At 44.4% G+C, this 18153-nt stretch overlaps 1 protein-coding gene across 1 annotated transcript in view; it reads right to left on the bottom strand.

The window, feature by feature from the left end:
• The window catches only part of KLHL14 (kelch like family member 14), a 92776-nt gene that overhangs the window by 59777 nt on the left and 14846 nt on the right, over window positions 1–18153 (bottom strand). Inside the window, 1 exon segment of the mRNA XM_006091663.3 lies at window positions 4539–4660. Within this exon segment, the coding sequence (XP_006091725.1) occupies window positions 4539–4660 (122 nt within the window).

Genomic DNA, 18153 nt, shown 5'->3' with positions numbered 1-18153 from the left:
GCGATGTGAGGGAAACATCATTGATTGGCTGCCTCCTGCGCGCCCGCTACTGGGGATCGAGCTCACAGCTCGGGCATGTGCCCTGACCAGGAATCGAACCCATGACCTTTTAATTCATAAGTTGATGTTCAACCGCTGAGTCACACCGGCTGGGCTCCTTTATTTTCTATGACTTAAAAATACTAGTTCCCAAATCCTTGCACATCAATAGAAGACAGAGTTACAAACCAAAGGAAAGGAAGAGGGAAAAAGGCATTTCCCCTGCCTCTAGCAGAGGGAACTGACAGTCTTCCTAACAGCTCTCTCAGTGTTCATTCCGATGTTATTAGTGGGAAGTCATTGTTGGCACATGGAAGGATAAACCTGTATTTTGAAATCCCCTTTCCAGTTATTGCTTAGAGAAAGCAAGAAGCAAGTAAGGTCTCTGATCTGAAATGTAGGACAAAGGAAGTCAGATCCTGGGAAACACTTAAAAGCAAGTAGAAATGACAGCCCCGCAGTGCTCTCCTGGGAGGAAGGGAAGCTGCCCCCCACACTTGGGCTTCCTAGAAACTTTGAGACGTAAGAAACACATGACAGAAAGTACGCAGGGGCCGGGGAGGTTTTGCCTGATATTTGCACCAAGAATTTAGGGCCTGCAACGTGCAGGAGGCACGCTTTTTGCATTGGCCATTTTAGTATTCATGTCTCCTGCACTGCTTTCTAATAAGTTAAGAATGAAACGGGAGACTGCGTGCAGGAGTGAGAACTGCAGGAAAAGCAGTCCCGTAAAATAGAAATGAATGAAAGTGCATCTGCACTTCCCGTCTATTCTCAACAGTCAGGAGAACAACAATGCCGATTTCATTGTTACTACTGAACACTTCACTTACAAAAGGACTTTTCACTCACTTGTACATGTTATTTTTCAATGCTTCTTCTGACAGAGACTGGGGAGCTTTGTCACTATTCTTGAGATTAATTTTATAATGTTTTATTAATGATGTTTCCAATGAGGAGGACAAAAATGCAGTCTGTGCCAGCACGTTACCAAAATAGTCTTTTCCGTGAGAGTAACTGTTCCTCTCGCTGTTCGGGTGGGTCACACCACTGGTTAGCTGATTGTTGAATTTTGTTTTCTTTATATTATATAGTCCTATTTTTTTTCATTTCTATTCACCTCCACTCCATTCGATTATCTAACTGTTTATTATTACCATAGTGTTTCTAAGACATAAGTAACATAATGGGATCAGACTTAAGGGAAATGATGGCTGGCCTTCCTTTTAATCCTATTCTGTCTGTGGACAGCACAGCTCCCGCAGTGGCGTTGGGCTCGCCTCTTTCTAAGGGAGCATGTCTGTGCGACAGGCTGTGAAATGCTTGCTCAGGCCAAGTGGGCAGAGGACCCTAAGATTCCGAGGCCCTAGCTAACCTCGGGGTTTGGGGTTTTGCTTGTTAGCGTATTTGTTAGTTTATATGGAGCCGGTCATTCAATCACTCAGCCGACCCCAAACCAGGAACTGGCTCCCTCGCCTCCCTGCCAATTAGCGAAGCAGTTGTTCCGGGTCAAAGGTGAGGCAGCGGGAAGCTCTGCTATCCTAGTGCGTCTCTGGATTTGGGGAGAACTGGGCTATTTTCTTATTCCAATGAGAAACATTTCTTCATTTATCACTAGATGGCCCAAATAGTGTGGAAATCTTTCATTATTTAGTCAACGTAGTCAAATCCAATGCCTTAATTAAAAAATACTCAAATCCACAGCAGAAATCACCCAGATAAACGGTCTATATTTCTCCAACAAACCTGAAAAATATGCCTTCACGTGGGGCCCCGCAGTCACAGCCCAGCAGGTAATAAACTCTATTTTTTCACGTAGAAGTCACCGGGCAATAAAGAGTCTGACTAGAGTAGACATTTATTCCGAAGCTATGGTTGTGCCCGAGTCTAGGAAAAAGTTCAAGATCTTTGAATCTGTTCACATGTAAGAACTTCCCTGTACATGAATGTCTATGTCCTTCCATGTCAGATGTGGTGCATGGAGCCACAGATACTCAGTTATTTTTACTCCTTAGTAGGTACAGGAAAACGATAGAAAACAGGCTCCCTGCCCCGGCGCAGCGAGGCCCGTGTGTGTCTGTGGTCTTCTCCTCTCTCTGTGGAGAGCTGGAGTGGACGGTGCCTCTAAGGCAGGAGGTTCTGTGGGTCCTCGTGCTAATATTGCTGGTGCTGTTACAATCATAGCAACATACCTGCAGGCATTGAGTTCATGCTATGAGCTAGGTCAGTGGTCGGCAAACTGCGGCTCGTGAGCCACATGAGGCTCTTTGGCCCCTTGAGTGTGGCCACGAAGTTTCAATCACACTGTATGTGCGCGCCCGCACGTGGTATTTTGTGGAAGAGCCACACTCAAGGGGCCGCAGTTTGCCGACCACTGAGCTAGGTGATTTACAAAATCACGTTTTATTGAAAAAACACGCAACTTGTGATGATCTAATGAAGCACCCATGACTCAAGATGTAGGTGTGACTTGCTGAAAGGTCATAGACATGAGTTTGAACCCAGGCGTGACTGCATCAAGTTCATACTTTCTTAGTGCATCCCTCTAAGTTGGGAGTTATGTCAGGCAATGTAAAACACTTGAGTAGGGTGACTACATGTTCCAGTCCATACCTGCTCTCCCAGTGTAATGAACAGATCCCCATTTCATGCTCTAAGCCGGGGTGGGGAACGGCCGGCCTGCAGGCTATATTTGGTCAGGCCCTACCAAGGCATGAGGGGTGAGCTAATTAAATGTTTGACCAAATCCAGCAGGCTAATGTGTAAGGTGGTAGTTCCGTATGGCCCTCGAGTGCTGTTATAAATATCCAGATGGCCCTTGGCAGGAAAAGGCTCCCCACCCTGATCTATAGTGTCCCAGTTTGGACAATAAGCTGGGTGATCACCCATCTCAGAACATGGTTCAAAATGGACACAGACTTTTCTGAGGTGTCGTTCATACAATGTTACTGAATTGTTTTGCCTTTAATGAAGGCCTTCAAACAAATAGCCCCTTGGACCTGGCCTGGCACGTTTGGGGAAACAGATGTCATTCACTGCAGGGTCTAATCTTCCCCATCCCTCAGCCTGCTTCTCTAGCAGCTCTCTTTCAGACCCTTTGTCCTCCTCGCTCCTTCTCCTAGTTCTGTCTCCTGGTGTGTAGGCTTTCTCTATTGGTCAAGTGTTACAAGATGAATTTAGTTTTACTTTAGCTTGACTTTGGCCATGCATTTACACATATTTAAGTCACCGTTTTTGTCAAAAAGAGATTCAACACCATTTTAAGGCATCTCTTAGCTTTCTTTCTTTCATCCCCTTAATCTCGCTGTTGCTATTCCGCCACTTCTTGACTGCAACCGTGTGGCTGTGTGGCTGGGTGTCGGGGAGCTTCCTGTCTCAGACCCCGGACAAGGCCACTGCAGGCTCTGCGGGGTGGGGGTGGGGTAGGGTGGGGTGGGGGAGCGGGCTCCGAAATGCATTATTTCAAGCCCCGCCTCACATGTCTTTGATCCTCATCTGCTTTGTGGGCAAACTGCTGTCCCGTTTCCACTATTTTAAAGAACTTGCAGTAAAAGGAAATGATTTTTTAAAAAAACTGATAGAATATATAGCTGCTTAAAGGTACACAAGATACATGCAGCAAGAAAGCCTACCTCTCACTTTTGTTGGTTTTAAATGTATGGCTTTGATTTATGGATCAAAACTGCCCCTTCGTTATTTTATCTCCCGGCTCTGGGCAGTGCTGACAGCTAGAATGTGGTTTTATTGACCAGTGCAGCCGCTGTGCCCGCGAGGGGCCTGTGCCCACAGCCTGCTGCGCTCGGAAGCAATGAGCTTGATTCCATGACTGTGTCAGATGGGGAATCGTAGCCGATACAACAATAAGTTCCAGATCCCAGTGCCCAAGGCAAGAGGTTTGCTGTAAAACACAATCGCCCTTAAGGAGGGAGGGCTAGGACCTTGGGTGGAAGTTTGAAGGCGCAAGTTCATGGGCTTTGGGCTGCGACCACAGCTGTCCATCAAAACTGGGGAGCGACAGAGGGGGGTGTTTCTCTAAAGACCCAGTGCCCCAAACTAAAGATTAATGAGCAAAATGCCTAAAAAGCAAAAGGAATGAGACAGTGACTGAGACAATGAACTGAACGACCAATCTGATGCGAGAAAATTTCCTTCGTGCTATTCGCCAACCTTTCACTTCCCGATGAACAAAACGTCACTGCAGAGTTTCATTTGGAAGATCGGGGTGACCTCCCCCTCCGCCTCAGCGCAGACAGAGACACAAATGCTGGTGGTGATGTCAGGCCAGTTTTAACTTAGGCCCCCTCGGCTCGACTACCTCCGTGGCCACCTGCGCAGTGTTCATTTAGTCTTTGACTCCAAACCCCCAGTGCTCTATACACAGACGTCCGGAGGGTAACAAATCAATAACACGTCTACTTTGATTAGCCAGGGTTTCCAGTTCTCCAGACAGCCCTCACGTGAACCAACAGGCGGGGAAGTAAATAAGGAAGGGCACTCACTTGTGAGAATTTTCCACGTCTTCTTTTCGTCATCGTAGTACTGAACCAGGTTGCTGGGCAGGCGGTCCGGCCCGGGCGGCAGGCCTCCCACCAATAGCAGCATTTTCTTGTTCGAGCGAATTCTTCACCCAAAACAAAAGGAGATGAAGAAGCACGTTATTGCAGAGCCTTCTGAGTGGCAACGAAATCATAACCATCAGAAGAATGTTCCTTGCTGGCAGATTTCTATTTCAGTTTTTTCCTGTTTCTTCTCCCATTCGTGTCTCCACGATTTTTTTTTTTTTGAACCAAGCAGAAAAATGATCAGGAGAGAGGCATATCCCCATACTCACGGAATAATAAGCTCCCTTTATGCAATTTGTTAGAAGTTCATTCTAGAACGACCTTTTTCTTATATTATCCCTTTAAATCATCCCTCTTTACAGCTGAGTACACATGAAATGCTCTGGAGTTGTACTAAGGTTAAGCATTAAAGTTGCATGTCAAAAATCGTATTAGTCAAAATCATTATTATAAGCCATTCTCCACTCAAAGAACCTTGAAAAAATTAAGGTTATGCAGAGAGTTTGTGAGCCAACTCTTTAATCACCCGGGGAACTTAAAATACAAGTTTGGTACAATTAGTAGCACAGGGCTCACTGGGGTGGGTGAGCCAGTAGGATGGGGACTTTTTATTTGTGTAACTTAGCTGAGCCTTTACCCCTTCCCAGCGCCCCCTCCCCTCTCTGCCCCGCCTGCCACCCCATCCCCGGGCACTGCTGGCGACACAGCAGCACCAATCGGTGGAAATGAGACTGCAGGGTTGTTTGGAGCCTCCCCAGAGTGGAGCCCTGCCAGTGCTTGCCACTGCTCCAGCGGCAGGAACCTGCTCAGCTGTGCAAAGTCACTCTAATTCCCTCCCTCTGTTTTCCTACCTTCTCCCCCAGGGGGCAACCACGGAAAGGAGTGACTACCCACCCATCAAGAGCTGGCAATTCGCTGCTATTCACCGTGACTGCGATTCCCAGTCTGCCCGGCAGTTCCTGAGAGCAGGCCTGCCACATCTCAGATGCAGTAAAAGCCGTAAGAGGCACCCTGGCCGGCAGACACGGCCTGATGGATGGATGCACATCCTGGGGAGCAGGAATGGGCTGAGCACACTTGCGAGTGGAGCGGGGAGGGGAGGCCCAGACCCCTACAAGGGGCCTGCTGGTTTAAGGGGCGCTTTACATATAATTGACCTTTTCATCCACCTGAAAGGCTGAAGGTGTTGGTGAGAGAAACAGAAACCAGGAGGGAAGGAAAAAGTCAATAAATACAAAAGGGTTCCTCTTAAATACGATCCCAACCCGCAGGGTGGCTCTGATTCTATTGTTACATATTCGGCAGGTCGTTCAGATTCAAGGATGCTTGGAGAAGCATGCCCTTGTGGAGAAGCACTGTTTGTTGGTTAAGAACCTAACATTCGGAGAGTTAACTTAAAACAGTTAATGGTGTTTCCATGGGAAGGAAGGGAACAAGAGAATTCCTTTAATGAAACTCCGGTGCCATTGAATGCATCGTGTATGCCTCAGTAGGAAACATACGTCTGAAGAAACTTCTATTAGGAACTCATGGGTAGGAGGGGCCATGCTTATAGAAGAATGCCTAACATAGGACCAGCTTGCAATATTAATTTTGCCACAAACAAAAAATACCTCAACTTCTTTGAATTTAAAGTACTTTGGACTAGTGCCCTCACAGACCAGTAGTTGGGAGATGAAAATAATTCAATAGCAAAGAGCTCCGTATTCTGAGGGCTTCAATGATTGGGGTGGTTTGTCAGGAGGGGTTAAGGGAACTCAGTGTAGTAAGTATCTCATTTACTTTGAAGTGATACACACATAACTATGTATCATATAATCTCCTAAATGCTTGGTTACAGAACTAATATAAGACTTTTTTTTTTTTTACTATAGTTTTAGCTCAAATAAGCAGTGACTCTGTGAGAGAAGTCAAGATGATAAGAAATATTTTTTTTAGGTTGCTGTCAGTTACCACGTGTAGACAGACCTGTTCAACTGCAAGTCACGATTCTGTGGCCACTGTGACATCACACATGTATGTGCTGCCAGACACAGGTGAGGGCAGATGGACCAATATCTGCCAGTTAGACACAGAGGAAAGAACTCAATGAAGTGGTGGTGCCACCAGAGCAATATAATCTAATCCTTATCTTAATATTTAAATTAATATGCTGCTTTTAAAATGTGGTTCATGAGTGACAAAGGGAGATAACTACATGGCTCAAGTGTGTGTGTAAGGCCGTTTTATTCATTGATCAGGGCAACTTCCCTGGACCAATCCCACTGGTGATTTCCAACACCGACTTAAATGGACCATCTCTGCAGATGAAGACAGAATCTAGAGTCTTTGTCTTCTCTGCCCGAGTCATTACCATCTGTCCTCCAAGAACTGGACTGAGACTACCAATATGAAAGCCACCAAACAGTTGGCAAATGTAACCCCTATCCCACCAATCATGACATGATTCAAAGGGTTAGCTAGCATAGCAGCAAGGAAAGCTCTACACAGACCAGGATAAATCTCTAAACCATCCAGACCTCCCCAAGGAGCGTGAGGGGAATTACAGGAAGTAAGTAAGGAAGTCCCACCTGCCCTCTGCTGTGTTATCTGTAAGGACCAGGACTGTGAGTGCATTATGTGTGGACTTCTTCATGAGGGAAGACACACTCTACATCTTTGGCGTTGTTTTTATATCAGCACTCATTCGATTTCTTATGGCATTTTACTAGGAGGATTTTGTTTCTAAAACTTGTCACACAATTTTACAATCCCCTCTCGATGCTATTTAACTCTAAAGTTTAAAACTCTACCTTGTGAAGATGATCACATAGAAACCAAAAATAGGATAACATGTGAGAAGTAGCATAGTACAGAAGAAGGAAGACATAAAATAACAAACCACATTGGAGTATGTTTCTCACGATTTGCTCCGTAGACTCTCAAAATGGCCCTATGTGGTAGGTACAATAACTCCATTTTGCAGAGAGGCGAGTAAGTTCCCATAGTCAAACCAAGAGGCAGAAACAATGCCCAGACACTGTACCGGGCCAATGTCTTTTTGAAATTCAAATTTATGCCCGGCCAGTGTGGTTCAGTGGTTGAGCGTTGACCCATGAACTAAGAGGTCACTAGTTCGATTCCCAGTTAGGGCACATGCCCCCCTTGCAGGCTTGATCCCCAGTGGGGGGGCGTGCGGGAGGCAGCCAATCAATGTTTCTCTCTCATCAATGTTTCTATCTCCCTATCCCTCCCCCTTCCTCTCAAAAAATCAATAAAAACATTTTTTAAAAATTCAAATTCATTCTTTAAAATTTATTTTACTATAGCTTCTAATTTAGACCCAGATGACCCAGCTTCTAGTGCTAATTTTGCTATTCATCAGAGTGACTTTGTATAAATTGCTTGGTTTCTTGGAAACTATGTTTTCTTAGCTTTAAGTAGATGAATAAACTCTAGCCTTCCTGCTCAAAGGATTGAATGAGGATTGTATAAAACAGTGAACTGAAAAGTCCTGTGTAAACTCTAAAGTAAATTATTATTAACCAGTCTTTAGATATTGACAATATAATGTGGGCTTTATTTCAACATGCCAAATCTTATTAAGTAGTTAAAAAAGAAAAGTAATATTTTTCACTGAGATTCTTATTGAGTTTATGTGTACAAATGCAAGCTAATTAAGAGGACTTCATTACCCAGTTGTTATCTTATAATTATGTTCTTAGAAAATTATTACTTTAATTATATTGGCTATCTTTTGAGCCTTGTTATAAGAAAGTATGCATTTGGACATTACATAAAACTATGAACCTTCCTGGATCCAAATAAAGGAACCTAATAAGAGCATTTCTTAAGAACAAAACAAATGAGAAAAACCATCACATATTTTACATTGATGTAAGTGCAATGTCAACTATTCAATTACTCCTAGAAAGTAATACATGTGAATAATTCCTGTAGAAAAGCTTCCATTCTTTTTACAATTGCAATTATAATAGTGACAATGACAATAATGACAGGTAATAATGATGTGTATTGGATATTGAAAACTCTAATTATCATGCTATTTGTTTGATGTATGTGAAATTCAATTTGAAAGCACCATGAGAAAAAGGTACCTTGTGAACTAGAAAAGTAAAATTAGGAGAGTCTAAATTAACTTGCTAAAGTGGGTTTCAATTATTCTTTCCTAAATAATTCCAGCAGAGCCGTGCAGGTTTATTTTTAGATTCGGCAAAATCTACGAACATAGCACTACTGCCATAGGGTTCCTTCATATGGCAACACGGCATGCTTTTTAGAAGTCCTTTACATAGGGGGAGAAATTTAGCCAAAATTACTACGTTCTCTTCAAATGCACTAATATTTTTAAAATAATTCTTTTTGCTCATCATCTTAGCACCACTTTGACTAAAGTAATGTATGTAAAAGGTAAGGAATTAGATAAAACTAAATAGCTGAGTATGTCATGATGAATAATAATATTTGGATGCCTTTGATTTGAGTTCCTAGATTCGTGCATAGACAAATATAAGGTTAAAAAGGAGATGGAACCTGAGGCTCCCTTTGCTCCAGCTCAGTAATTGCCCAACATTTACCATGTGTCACATCTGCGCGTGTGTGCGTGCATATGTATGTGTGTTTACCCGTGCGCACACGCACTTTGGTTTCCTGGATGAGTGATTGAAGGATGACCTAAAACCTCCTGGTGTAAACAAATTTTTCATCATACTGGTTTTCTAAATGCAGCAAAGTCTCATTTATTTTTATTTCAGTGATTTGGAACCTTAATAATTGGGAAACCGGCCAGATGAAGTTTTTCTTTCCGTGATACATAAGTAAGTTTTCACTGACTACCAGTGGTTCTCAACCTTCCTAATGCCACGACCCTTTAATACAGTTCCTCATGTTGTGGTGACCCCCAACCATAAAATTATTTTCGTTGCTACTTCATCACTGTAATGTTGCTACTGTTATGAATCATAATGTAAATATCTGATATGCAGGATATATTTAGGTGACCCCTGTGAAAGGGTCGTTGACCCCCAAAGGGGTCGCGACCCACAGGTTGAGAACCGCTGGACTAGACTGAAAGGAAAGTGTTAAGCTATTTAAGAAATCAGGTGGTCTGCTGGCACTTTAGAGCTACTGATATACATTTGGACTAAATTCATCGTCCAAATTATACATAGTTCTCACTTATTTATTAAAGAAAATATCCTGCCATGTTCTAAGCATCGTGGAATCAGAGACTTAGAAGAGAACATAGAAGTACCTACTTCAGTGACCCCCAAGTCTGGTCACCAGGGTCCCCGAGGGAATGACAACATTTAGATTCTTAGTGTAAATTCTCAGGCCCCATTCCCAGAGATTATGATCCAAGGGGATGGGGCCTTAAAAATCAACAGTTGCACAGCCTCCCGGTTGATTCTAACACACAGCCAGACTCGGTCTGGTTTTCTATTTAATGCAGAAATCCTTTCAAAGGTTTTTGGGGTTTTTTCATAATTATTCTTATTCGGTAAAGATTTATAATGAGATGCACCTTCGTTTTTTAAATCTCTCCCACTGAAGAAAGTTGTAGGACGGTTGTGTTAGATATTTTTTTTCTCCTTATGCTGAGCTGAAAATGTACCTCAGTCTTCTAGAGAAAAAGAGCAGGTTCCCTCCTCCGTGTCACGGGAGCTCTTCAAACACTGGGAGAAGCTACCATATGTCTTCTCTTTCCCAAGTAGCAAATCCCCACTTTTTTTCTGAAAACTTTCCGCTTTCCTTACCATACTATTCACCTCCTCTGAGTTTCTCTACACTATCATTGTCCCTCTAAAAATACGAAGGTCAGAATCGCACACAATATAACAAATGTGACATGCGATATGACGTATCTGATTTTTAAAGGCTTTTTTAAAATCACAATCGTCATTTATCAGTCACAGCGCAGAGCTGGGTTCTGTTAGCTTCCAGCTCACTACAAATACTGATTTTTTTAAACCAAATGTTTCAAGCCAGGTTTTCCTATCCTAGCTTTCTCCTAAAAATTTTAGATGTCAAATGCATAACTATTTTTAATGTTTTATGTTCTCTACTGATTTAGACACTTCGTTTTCATTCATTTTTCTTTAGCAATTATTAATTAAGTTCCTAGTATATTCCAGGTACTGTTCTAAGCGCACCAGAGGTATTGGTGGGGACAAGAGAAATAAATTCCTTGTTCCTGGTGGCACTTCCATCCGGGTGGGGAAATCTATTGAAAACATCACGATTCTTGAAGCAGGAAAACCTGGTTGTCCTCACACCTAACGGAGACGCCTGGCTTCAGCTTTTCTGAACGGAGTGACCTTGACATAGCCTCTTTGACCTCATTTGTAAAATAGGAATAACAACAGACCTAAGGCATAGGTTTTATTAACTTTCAGGACTAAAGGAAATGTCTATGTAAAGCATTTATAACAGTGCTAACTAAAGCTATCCTCCTCCTTGTCCTTAGCACCCTCATCAACATTATTCATTTGAGTAATTGCAGGTTTGACAATCAAGTGGCCTATGTCCCCACCCAAGTTTTATGACTTAAAAATAACAGAACTGTATTTCTATTGTTCAGATAGTTTAATTATCCTAACCCTTCCTCTCTGAAATGATCTTCAATCACCAAGATTTTTACTCTATAATTCCCCATACCTGCTCTTCAGGAGCGTATGGCCTTTTTTGGAAACATAAATATCTGATGAAAAAACGAAGCAGTTTTCAAGTGGCAAAGATAACTGGGGTGGATAATCGTCACCCCATCCTTCCAAGGCCAAGTTCATGTTACGAGTCAGCCAGACCTGGATCTAAATTCTCTTTCTACCACTTCAGACATTTATATCTTTGGGCTGGCATTCAACCTCATTAAGCCTCGGTTGCCTCATCCGTAAAGTGGGAATGTTTTGACGGTTAAATGAAGTCCTCTAAGTGTAATTGGAAAAATAAATGGGCTACTTGGAAACGAAACCACCTTCTTCAACAAATAAAAGCCACATCGTGCTGCTGGTTCCTCTCTGCATAATGAAGGGAGATAAAAAGCAACACTCCCAAGGTAACCCAGCAGGGAGAAGACGTGAAGAAGTGATGATTCTTTCCCACGCCTTTCCAATTCCAGTGGACTTGACTCAACCTGTGAAGGCTCAGTGTTTCATACAAGCAGTGAGCGGATGGGCGATTTCACATCCAGCGGGACAGCAGTGAGGTACAGACGGGATGTAGGAGGCAGGAACCGCCAGGAAGATGCAAACCCCAGGGGCGCCCAGAAACAGGAATGGGTTTGGGATTCCCACAGGCCATGCGGTTGTAGAGTTTTGTAACAAATTTATCAGAGCTTTACCAGGTCTGGGAAACCACCAGCTGACATCTAGGTTGCGCATGAAAAACATTTATGTAGTTAACCATAGCAATCAATTGACACATGATAACTATAAACCTTACAAATCACTCATTTGAAGACCAATCTTTGCCATTTTGGCATTTTTTCTTTTGCTTGGCAGCCTTGCAGGTCCCATAGGTTACACCGTTTATGAAGAGCCAGAACTCAGGGCGAGACCAAAGGAGGTTTACTCAAAACACAGAGTTTAGTCTTGTATTATTATTTATTAACTATTATAGTATTTTTCATAGGAACAACTGTAAACCTATTTTTGCCCCACCCTGTATTCACTGCATAAACACGCTTCACAAAAATATAAAACCACTAGACTTCCTACAGTGGTACTGACCCAGATCTCATTCACAAATTCAACTGATTCACTCTCTTGACTGCCATCTCTCTCTGTTACGGAAGTCAGCGGACCTTGTGATATCCAAGCCACCGAGTGTTACGGTGGTAATCTTGACTCCCCTCCCATTTTCTTGCTATATGCCATGTTTTGCCCAGTCCTGTGAATTCTAGCGCTGTGATGTGTCTTTGATCCATCGATCTATCTCTTCACCCAACCAAACTTCCATTAGCTCCATTCAGGGGGTGGCTCTCCCGGAGCTGTCCTAGTGGGCTGTCCTGGCCATCTGGGCTCCTGCTCCCTCTAACCTACCTACCTACCTTGTCTAATGAATTTCAGCAAAACATTAGTGATCCATGACTTCAACCCCCTTTTTCAAAACGATTAAAGAATTCCCTATTTCCTACCATTTATAAAATGTACATTTATAATCTTCCTTCTCTCTCTGCTCTGTCTCTCTCTCTTGCTCTCTCACAGACAGATGCCTTACTTGAGATTCTTTTCAGGTTTAAGAGCTTCTGAGTTAAGGTCTGAAAAAAACGTGAGAGAGGAACTTCCGATGGAGATGATCTTGACCAGGGGGAAGTAAGCAGAGAAGATCCCGAGTGGTCAGCCAGGAGGAGACTATGAAGAGCAGGCAACCTTCCCTGAACTCCCAGTCACAATGGCACCCAAAGGCGCCAGAGGAGAGCTGCTCCCCTTTTCTTAAAATTTTCCAGAGAAGCAAATTCCCTTGAGAATCCGTTGCAGCTGACTTGCTGCTGTGTTTGGGTTTCTTTATCATAGCTGCTCTTGGTAATTACACAGCGGCTTTCCTGGGAAGAGCTTTTAAACAGCCCTGAAATGCCTCTCGGAGGTAGGTAAGCACAGGGCATCATTGTCCCCATTTAACAGGGGAGAGGAGGGAGGGAAGGGGGCTCGGGCACCCGTTCCCGTGTCTCAGGATGGGCTTTGTTCCCTCCGTGTCACAGAGCAGCTACCTCTGGGGCCTTTCCGTGAACCTTCTGCGATTCCCGGGTGTGACGGAGCGCTCTGCGGCTTGTTGTCTGACATCCGAGTCATCCCTTCTCCCGCACTGAGTCTGGCTGTGCTGTGACTGGAGAATGGTCAGTCACATACACTATTTAGTTTTTCTAAAATGGAAGCAACTTTACGATTGGTTTGGTCATATTATAAAGACAATGCATGCTCACTGAGGAACAGTCTGACTATACTTAAAAGCAGCATGTAGGTGCTCAGTAAATGCTTTCTGTATGAATGGAGAAATGATAAATTAAAAAGAAAAAGAATGGGTGAAAAGAGTCAAAGTCACTGGAAATCCCAGGAACTATTCAGGAATATGTCCTGGGAGATTCTTACCATCCTTCTCCTCCACCGCCCCACCCCCCATCTGTTTTAAGGTCCAGCCGGTGAGTGGGGTGGGGTCAGAAGGCAAAAGGGAACAAGGAAAAGGCACATTTCTGAACTAGAGGGTGGAAGAGTCAGAGGGCAATATGTTGGGAATGGACAGTCCTATTGACTAACCCCCAAATCTAACCTGCTACCTCTCCTCTGCCCTGCCCCAGCCCCCTGTCCTCCACCCCTACATGCGCAGCCCGAACCATCAGCCTGCTGTTGCCAGGCCACCACATCCCTTGTTCTTATTGGATAGCTCTGTTTTTCTCTTTGTTCTTCAGGATCAGAGTTGTTTCCTAGGATGAATGGGAGCTACTCCTGATAGAGGGAAGTTTACCAAATCTCAGTTATTAACACGATATAGGACCTTCGTGATATTTGCCATATCCACGTAATATGAGATTACTTAATATCTTATTGAAAATTGCTCACTTTAGAAAAGATTAATCCCAGTCCATCCTTGTGGTTCCCACCGCTGGCTGCTCTTTAGAGTCACCTTGGAGAACCTTAATGAAATGTATCCAGGATAAGGACAGCTGTCGGAGGTCCTGACTTAATGATGGCGGGTGAGTCTGGTCATCGGTGGGTTTTGCAAAAAGCTTTCTGTGTGATTCTCATGGGCAACTGCACTGAGAATCACTGTTCTGAGCAATTTTATTTATGAATCATGGGCCTCCTGGGTTAATTGTGTTTTATTTTTAATGCACGTGAAAGCCTAGTAATACCATAAAATATAGTAATACCTAACTATTAAAATAAATTTAAAAAATAGTTCCTTGTGTACCATCTGAAATTGTCTCACAACCTACCAGTGGGAGGTAAACCGTAGTGCAGGGCTCACTGCAATAAACCAGGATTTTAAAATCTGGACCTCTGAAACCCTAGTTAATTCCAACTCTGCCACTTACATGTTTGACTACCAGATCCACATCTTTATTGACTGCAGCTTTGCTTATTGTAATAATTAACCATCTTTCCACCCCTTCGCTCTTCACCCAACCCCCGCAGCACACCAGGGTCTTCCCTGACATATACTAATTCCAGGATATTACTGTGTCCTCCAGCATGCGTATGCAGTTCACCTACGTTTTTGTACGTTCCTCTGGACGCCATATCTGTAGACTGGCTAACGATGGCAGAGACAGAAATGACAAAATAGCCTTCATCTATGACATGTAAGTTTTCCCAAGACTTAGATCATAAGTCTCAAGGGCTAGAGAGGGACTATCTTTATGTTGGACAAAGCCCTTCACACTTCATTTCTGGTCCTATGCTTCATGAGGGACAATGGCACCCAGCCAACGTCATACTCACTGCATTGTCCTCCTCCCCCTCCTCCCAGGTGAAAACTTCCTTTAGTAACTACGAAGCAGTTGAATATCCTCTTTGCCTGATTGCCTATATAATCCCTAATTCTAATACCTAGTACTTAGTGCCTTTCTTCTGACGAGCATAAATTGCAGTGGAAATAGCATCTCTCTAATCCTCCCCACATCCCCGGGAGGAAGTTGTGTGGCTAGTATTACCTCTTGGACTAATCCTCCTGCAAGTGGGACGCAGGGTCTCACTGCTCAGGAGCACCTAAGCCTGCTGCCCACCCCGCTGGCGGGGACCAGTCATGTTTGTGTGATGGGAGCGAGCCCTTCTCCTGTTCCAGAGGGCCAAGAGGTTCCGTGCAGCCTGTCGGAAGGAGCCATCCCAGCCGTGTCGCCCAGCGACCAGAGGAGACACAGCATCCCTCCCAAGTTAGGGATGAACTCAGAAGTGATGTCGGCAGTCACCTCCCAATAAAGCCCAATGATTAGACTCTGCTGCCTCCTGAGAACGAACCTCATTACTGAGGCTCCTCTCTCTCTGCCTCCCATCTGGCTGCTTTTGGAAGAGACGAGTGACTTCCTGACCCAAGGAAACCTCGGTCCCTGCTGCACAAGAAAAGATGCAGAAAGACAGGAAGACAGAATGATGTCGAAAGGTCAAGTCTAGGCTATCACATCCCCCAAAAGGACATGCCTCGTCTGTAGGACAGAACAGTAAAAATGAATGTTCACAAAGCCACATTCCAAAGAAAGCAGTTCAGCCATTCAGGATGACGATGCTGACGGGAAGCCAGGCCAGATCCCATCCCCATGATCTAGAGACGGGTTCTATCCACTACTCTGACTCCGGGGAGAGATTTTTGGTGGGGAAACCAGGAGGCAGGTTCTGAGGAACTCAGCCGGCCCCTGCACACAGGCTGTTTCCGGTTGGGGAGTCACTGCAGGAGGGGCCGGGCAGGGACACAGCGAGAACAGTTAGTCGGTAACCGGATCTATGACTCCAGGCTGCTCTGGGAATATTAGTGGCAACAAATAGGTGCCCATCTTCAAGAAAAGGGAGTTTCAGCCGACAGCTTCTAAATGGGCCAGGGTTTGTTTTTAGGGGAAGAAGAAGTCTCTGGAATCATCCTGGGGTTAGGATCAATGAGGAAGGCTACTTATTTTGGGTAGATAAGCAACGAGGGACTGAGGCAGGGCTTGGGGGGGTGTGCGGTGGAGACAATGAGGTGTGGCTAGTGGGATCCTGCTCAGGGACACCCTGCTGCTGTGGGAGGAATAGGAAGCTCTCCTCCTCCCCTTTGCCTCTCCCTCCCATGGGGCGCTAGTTCTCTCTGTTCCTTGCTGCTTCACCACCCCCAGGGGCTCAGTGCTGAAGGAAACCTGGGCTCCAGGGCTCTGCAGGGTCTAGGCCAGTGATGGCAAACCTATGACACGTGTGCCAGAGGTGACACGCGAACTCATTTTTTTGGTTGGTTTTTCTTTGTTAAATGGCATTTAAATATATAAAACAAATATCAAAAATATAAGTCTTTGTTTTCCTATGGTTGCAAAGATCAAAAAATTTCTGTATGTGACACGGCACCAGAGTTAAGTTAGGCTTTTTCAAAATGCTGACACGGCGATCTTAAAGGTTCGCCATCACTGGTCTAGGATAACCTCCAATACCCATCACCCCAAGGGACGTGTGTGGAGGCCTCCAAGCTCCACACCCCCAGCCAATCCGTGACAGCATCCGTCCCATGATCAGCGCGTGTACAGTAATTGGCGGAAACCAATTATTCTGGGGAAATTCACTGCATTCTCTGAAGCTGAACTGTGACCCCAATATTGTGCGGCTTGAATCGTCCTGAAAATTCTCTAGGTACCCAAATTCCATCATCGGGAAGTAAATCCCTAGAGTCTGGAAATTCCAATCACTTCCCTATGTCTCATTTCTTTCTTTTCTTCATGTCAGTTAATCAGATTTCTTTTAATTTTATAACAAATTTTCTTCAAACTTGTCTTTCCGTAAGTCACTGTCAGTGTTTTCCCTCCTCTTCTATCGATACGTAGCAAATTGGAAAACAGCCACTGTTTGTTTAGTCCCAGGATTTTCAAAGTGTGGTTTAAAAACCACTGGTAGCAAAGCCTCCTGGGACATAGCTAAGTATGCAGGTTCCTGGGCACACATGACAGGTCACAGAATCTCTGGGGTAGGGCCAGGAAGGTCTATTTTATTTAAAACAACAACAACAACAACAACAATGCTCTATGGCTGATCCTTAAGAGAATAACTGAGTTAGGCACGATTCTCTGGGGCCCAGGGAACAGGCCCCCTGTTTTCTTTCTCTTCCAGCTCTGTTACCTGAGGAGCTATTGATATGTTGCTGACTTGGATAATTGCTCAACTGCTTGTATAAATCCAGTTCAAAAGTAACATCTCAGTTAATTTCCCTAACTTATTTTCTAATTCCTTGTGTCCTATTCTTGACCCTTGTTATGAATTGAATTGGGTCTCCCCCCAATTCACATGTTGAAGCCTTAAACCCCCGCTATGACTATGTTTGGAGACAGGGCCACTAGGAGGTCATTAAGGTTAAATGAGGTTATAAGAATAAGAGACACCGGATATCTCTCTCTTTCTTTCTTTCTTTCTTTCTTTCTTTCTTTCTTTCTTTCTTTCTTTCTTTCTTTCTTTCTTTCTTTCTTTCTTTCTTTCTTCTTCCTTCCTTTCTTTCTTTCTTTCTCTCTCTCTCTCTCTCTCTCTCTCTCTCTCTCTCTCTCTCTCTCCCTCCCTCCCTCCCTCCCTCCCCCCCCCTTCCCTCCCTCCCTCAGCACATAGAGGCGAGGCCATGTGAGGACAGAGGGGGAATGTGGCTGCCTGCAAGCCAGGAAGAAAGGCATCACCAGAAACCAACTCTGGTGGACTTCTAGCCTCCAGAACAATGACAAAACCAGTTTCTGCGTTCAGGCCTCCCAGTCTGTGTTATTCCACTATGGCAGCTCAGGCTGACTACGACAGCCCTGCTTACCAACACTATCCAGCCGACAAGAAACGGGGGCAGAAAAAGGCCAGTGAGTCCCACAGCCACTTCGGGGAACTGCCACTGGAGAAGGAGCCCTCCACAGTGGAAC

The sequence above is a fragment of the Myotis lucifugus genome, unplaced genomic scaffold (genome assembly GCF_000147115.1).
Source record: "Myotis lucifugus unplaced genomic scaffold, Myoluc2.0 scaffold_93, whole genome shotgun sequence".
Lineage (NCBI taxonomy): Eukaryota > Metazoa > Chordata > Mammalia > Chiroptera > Vespertilionidae > Myotis > Myotis lucifugus.
The sequence above is the reverse complement of the archived record's forward strand: the minus strand, read 5'-3'. Positions and strand labels throughout refer to the sequence as shown.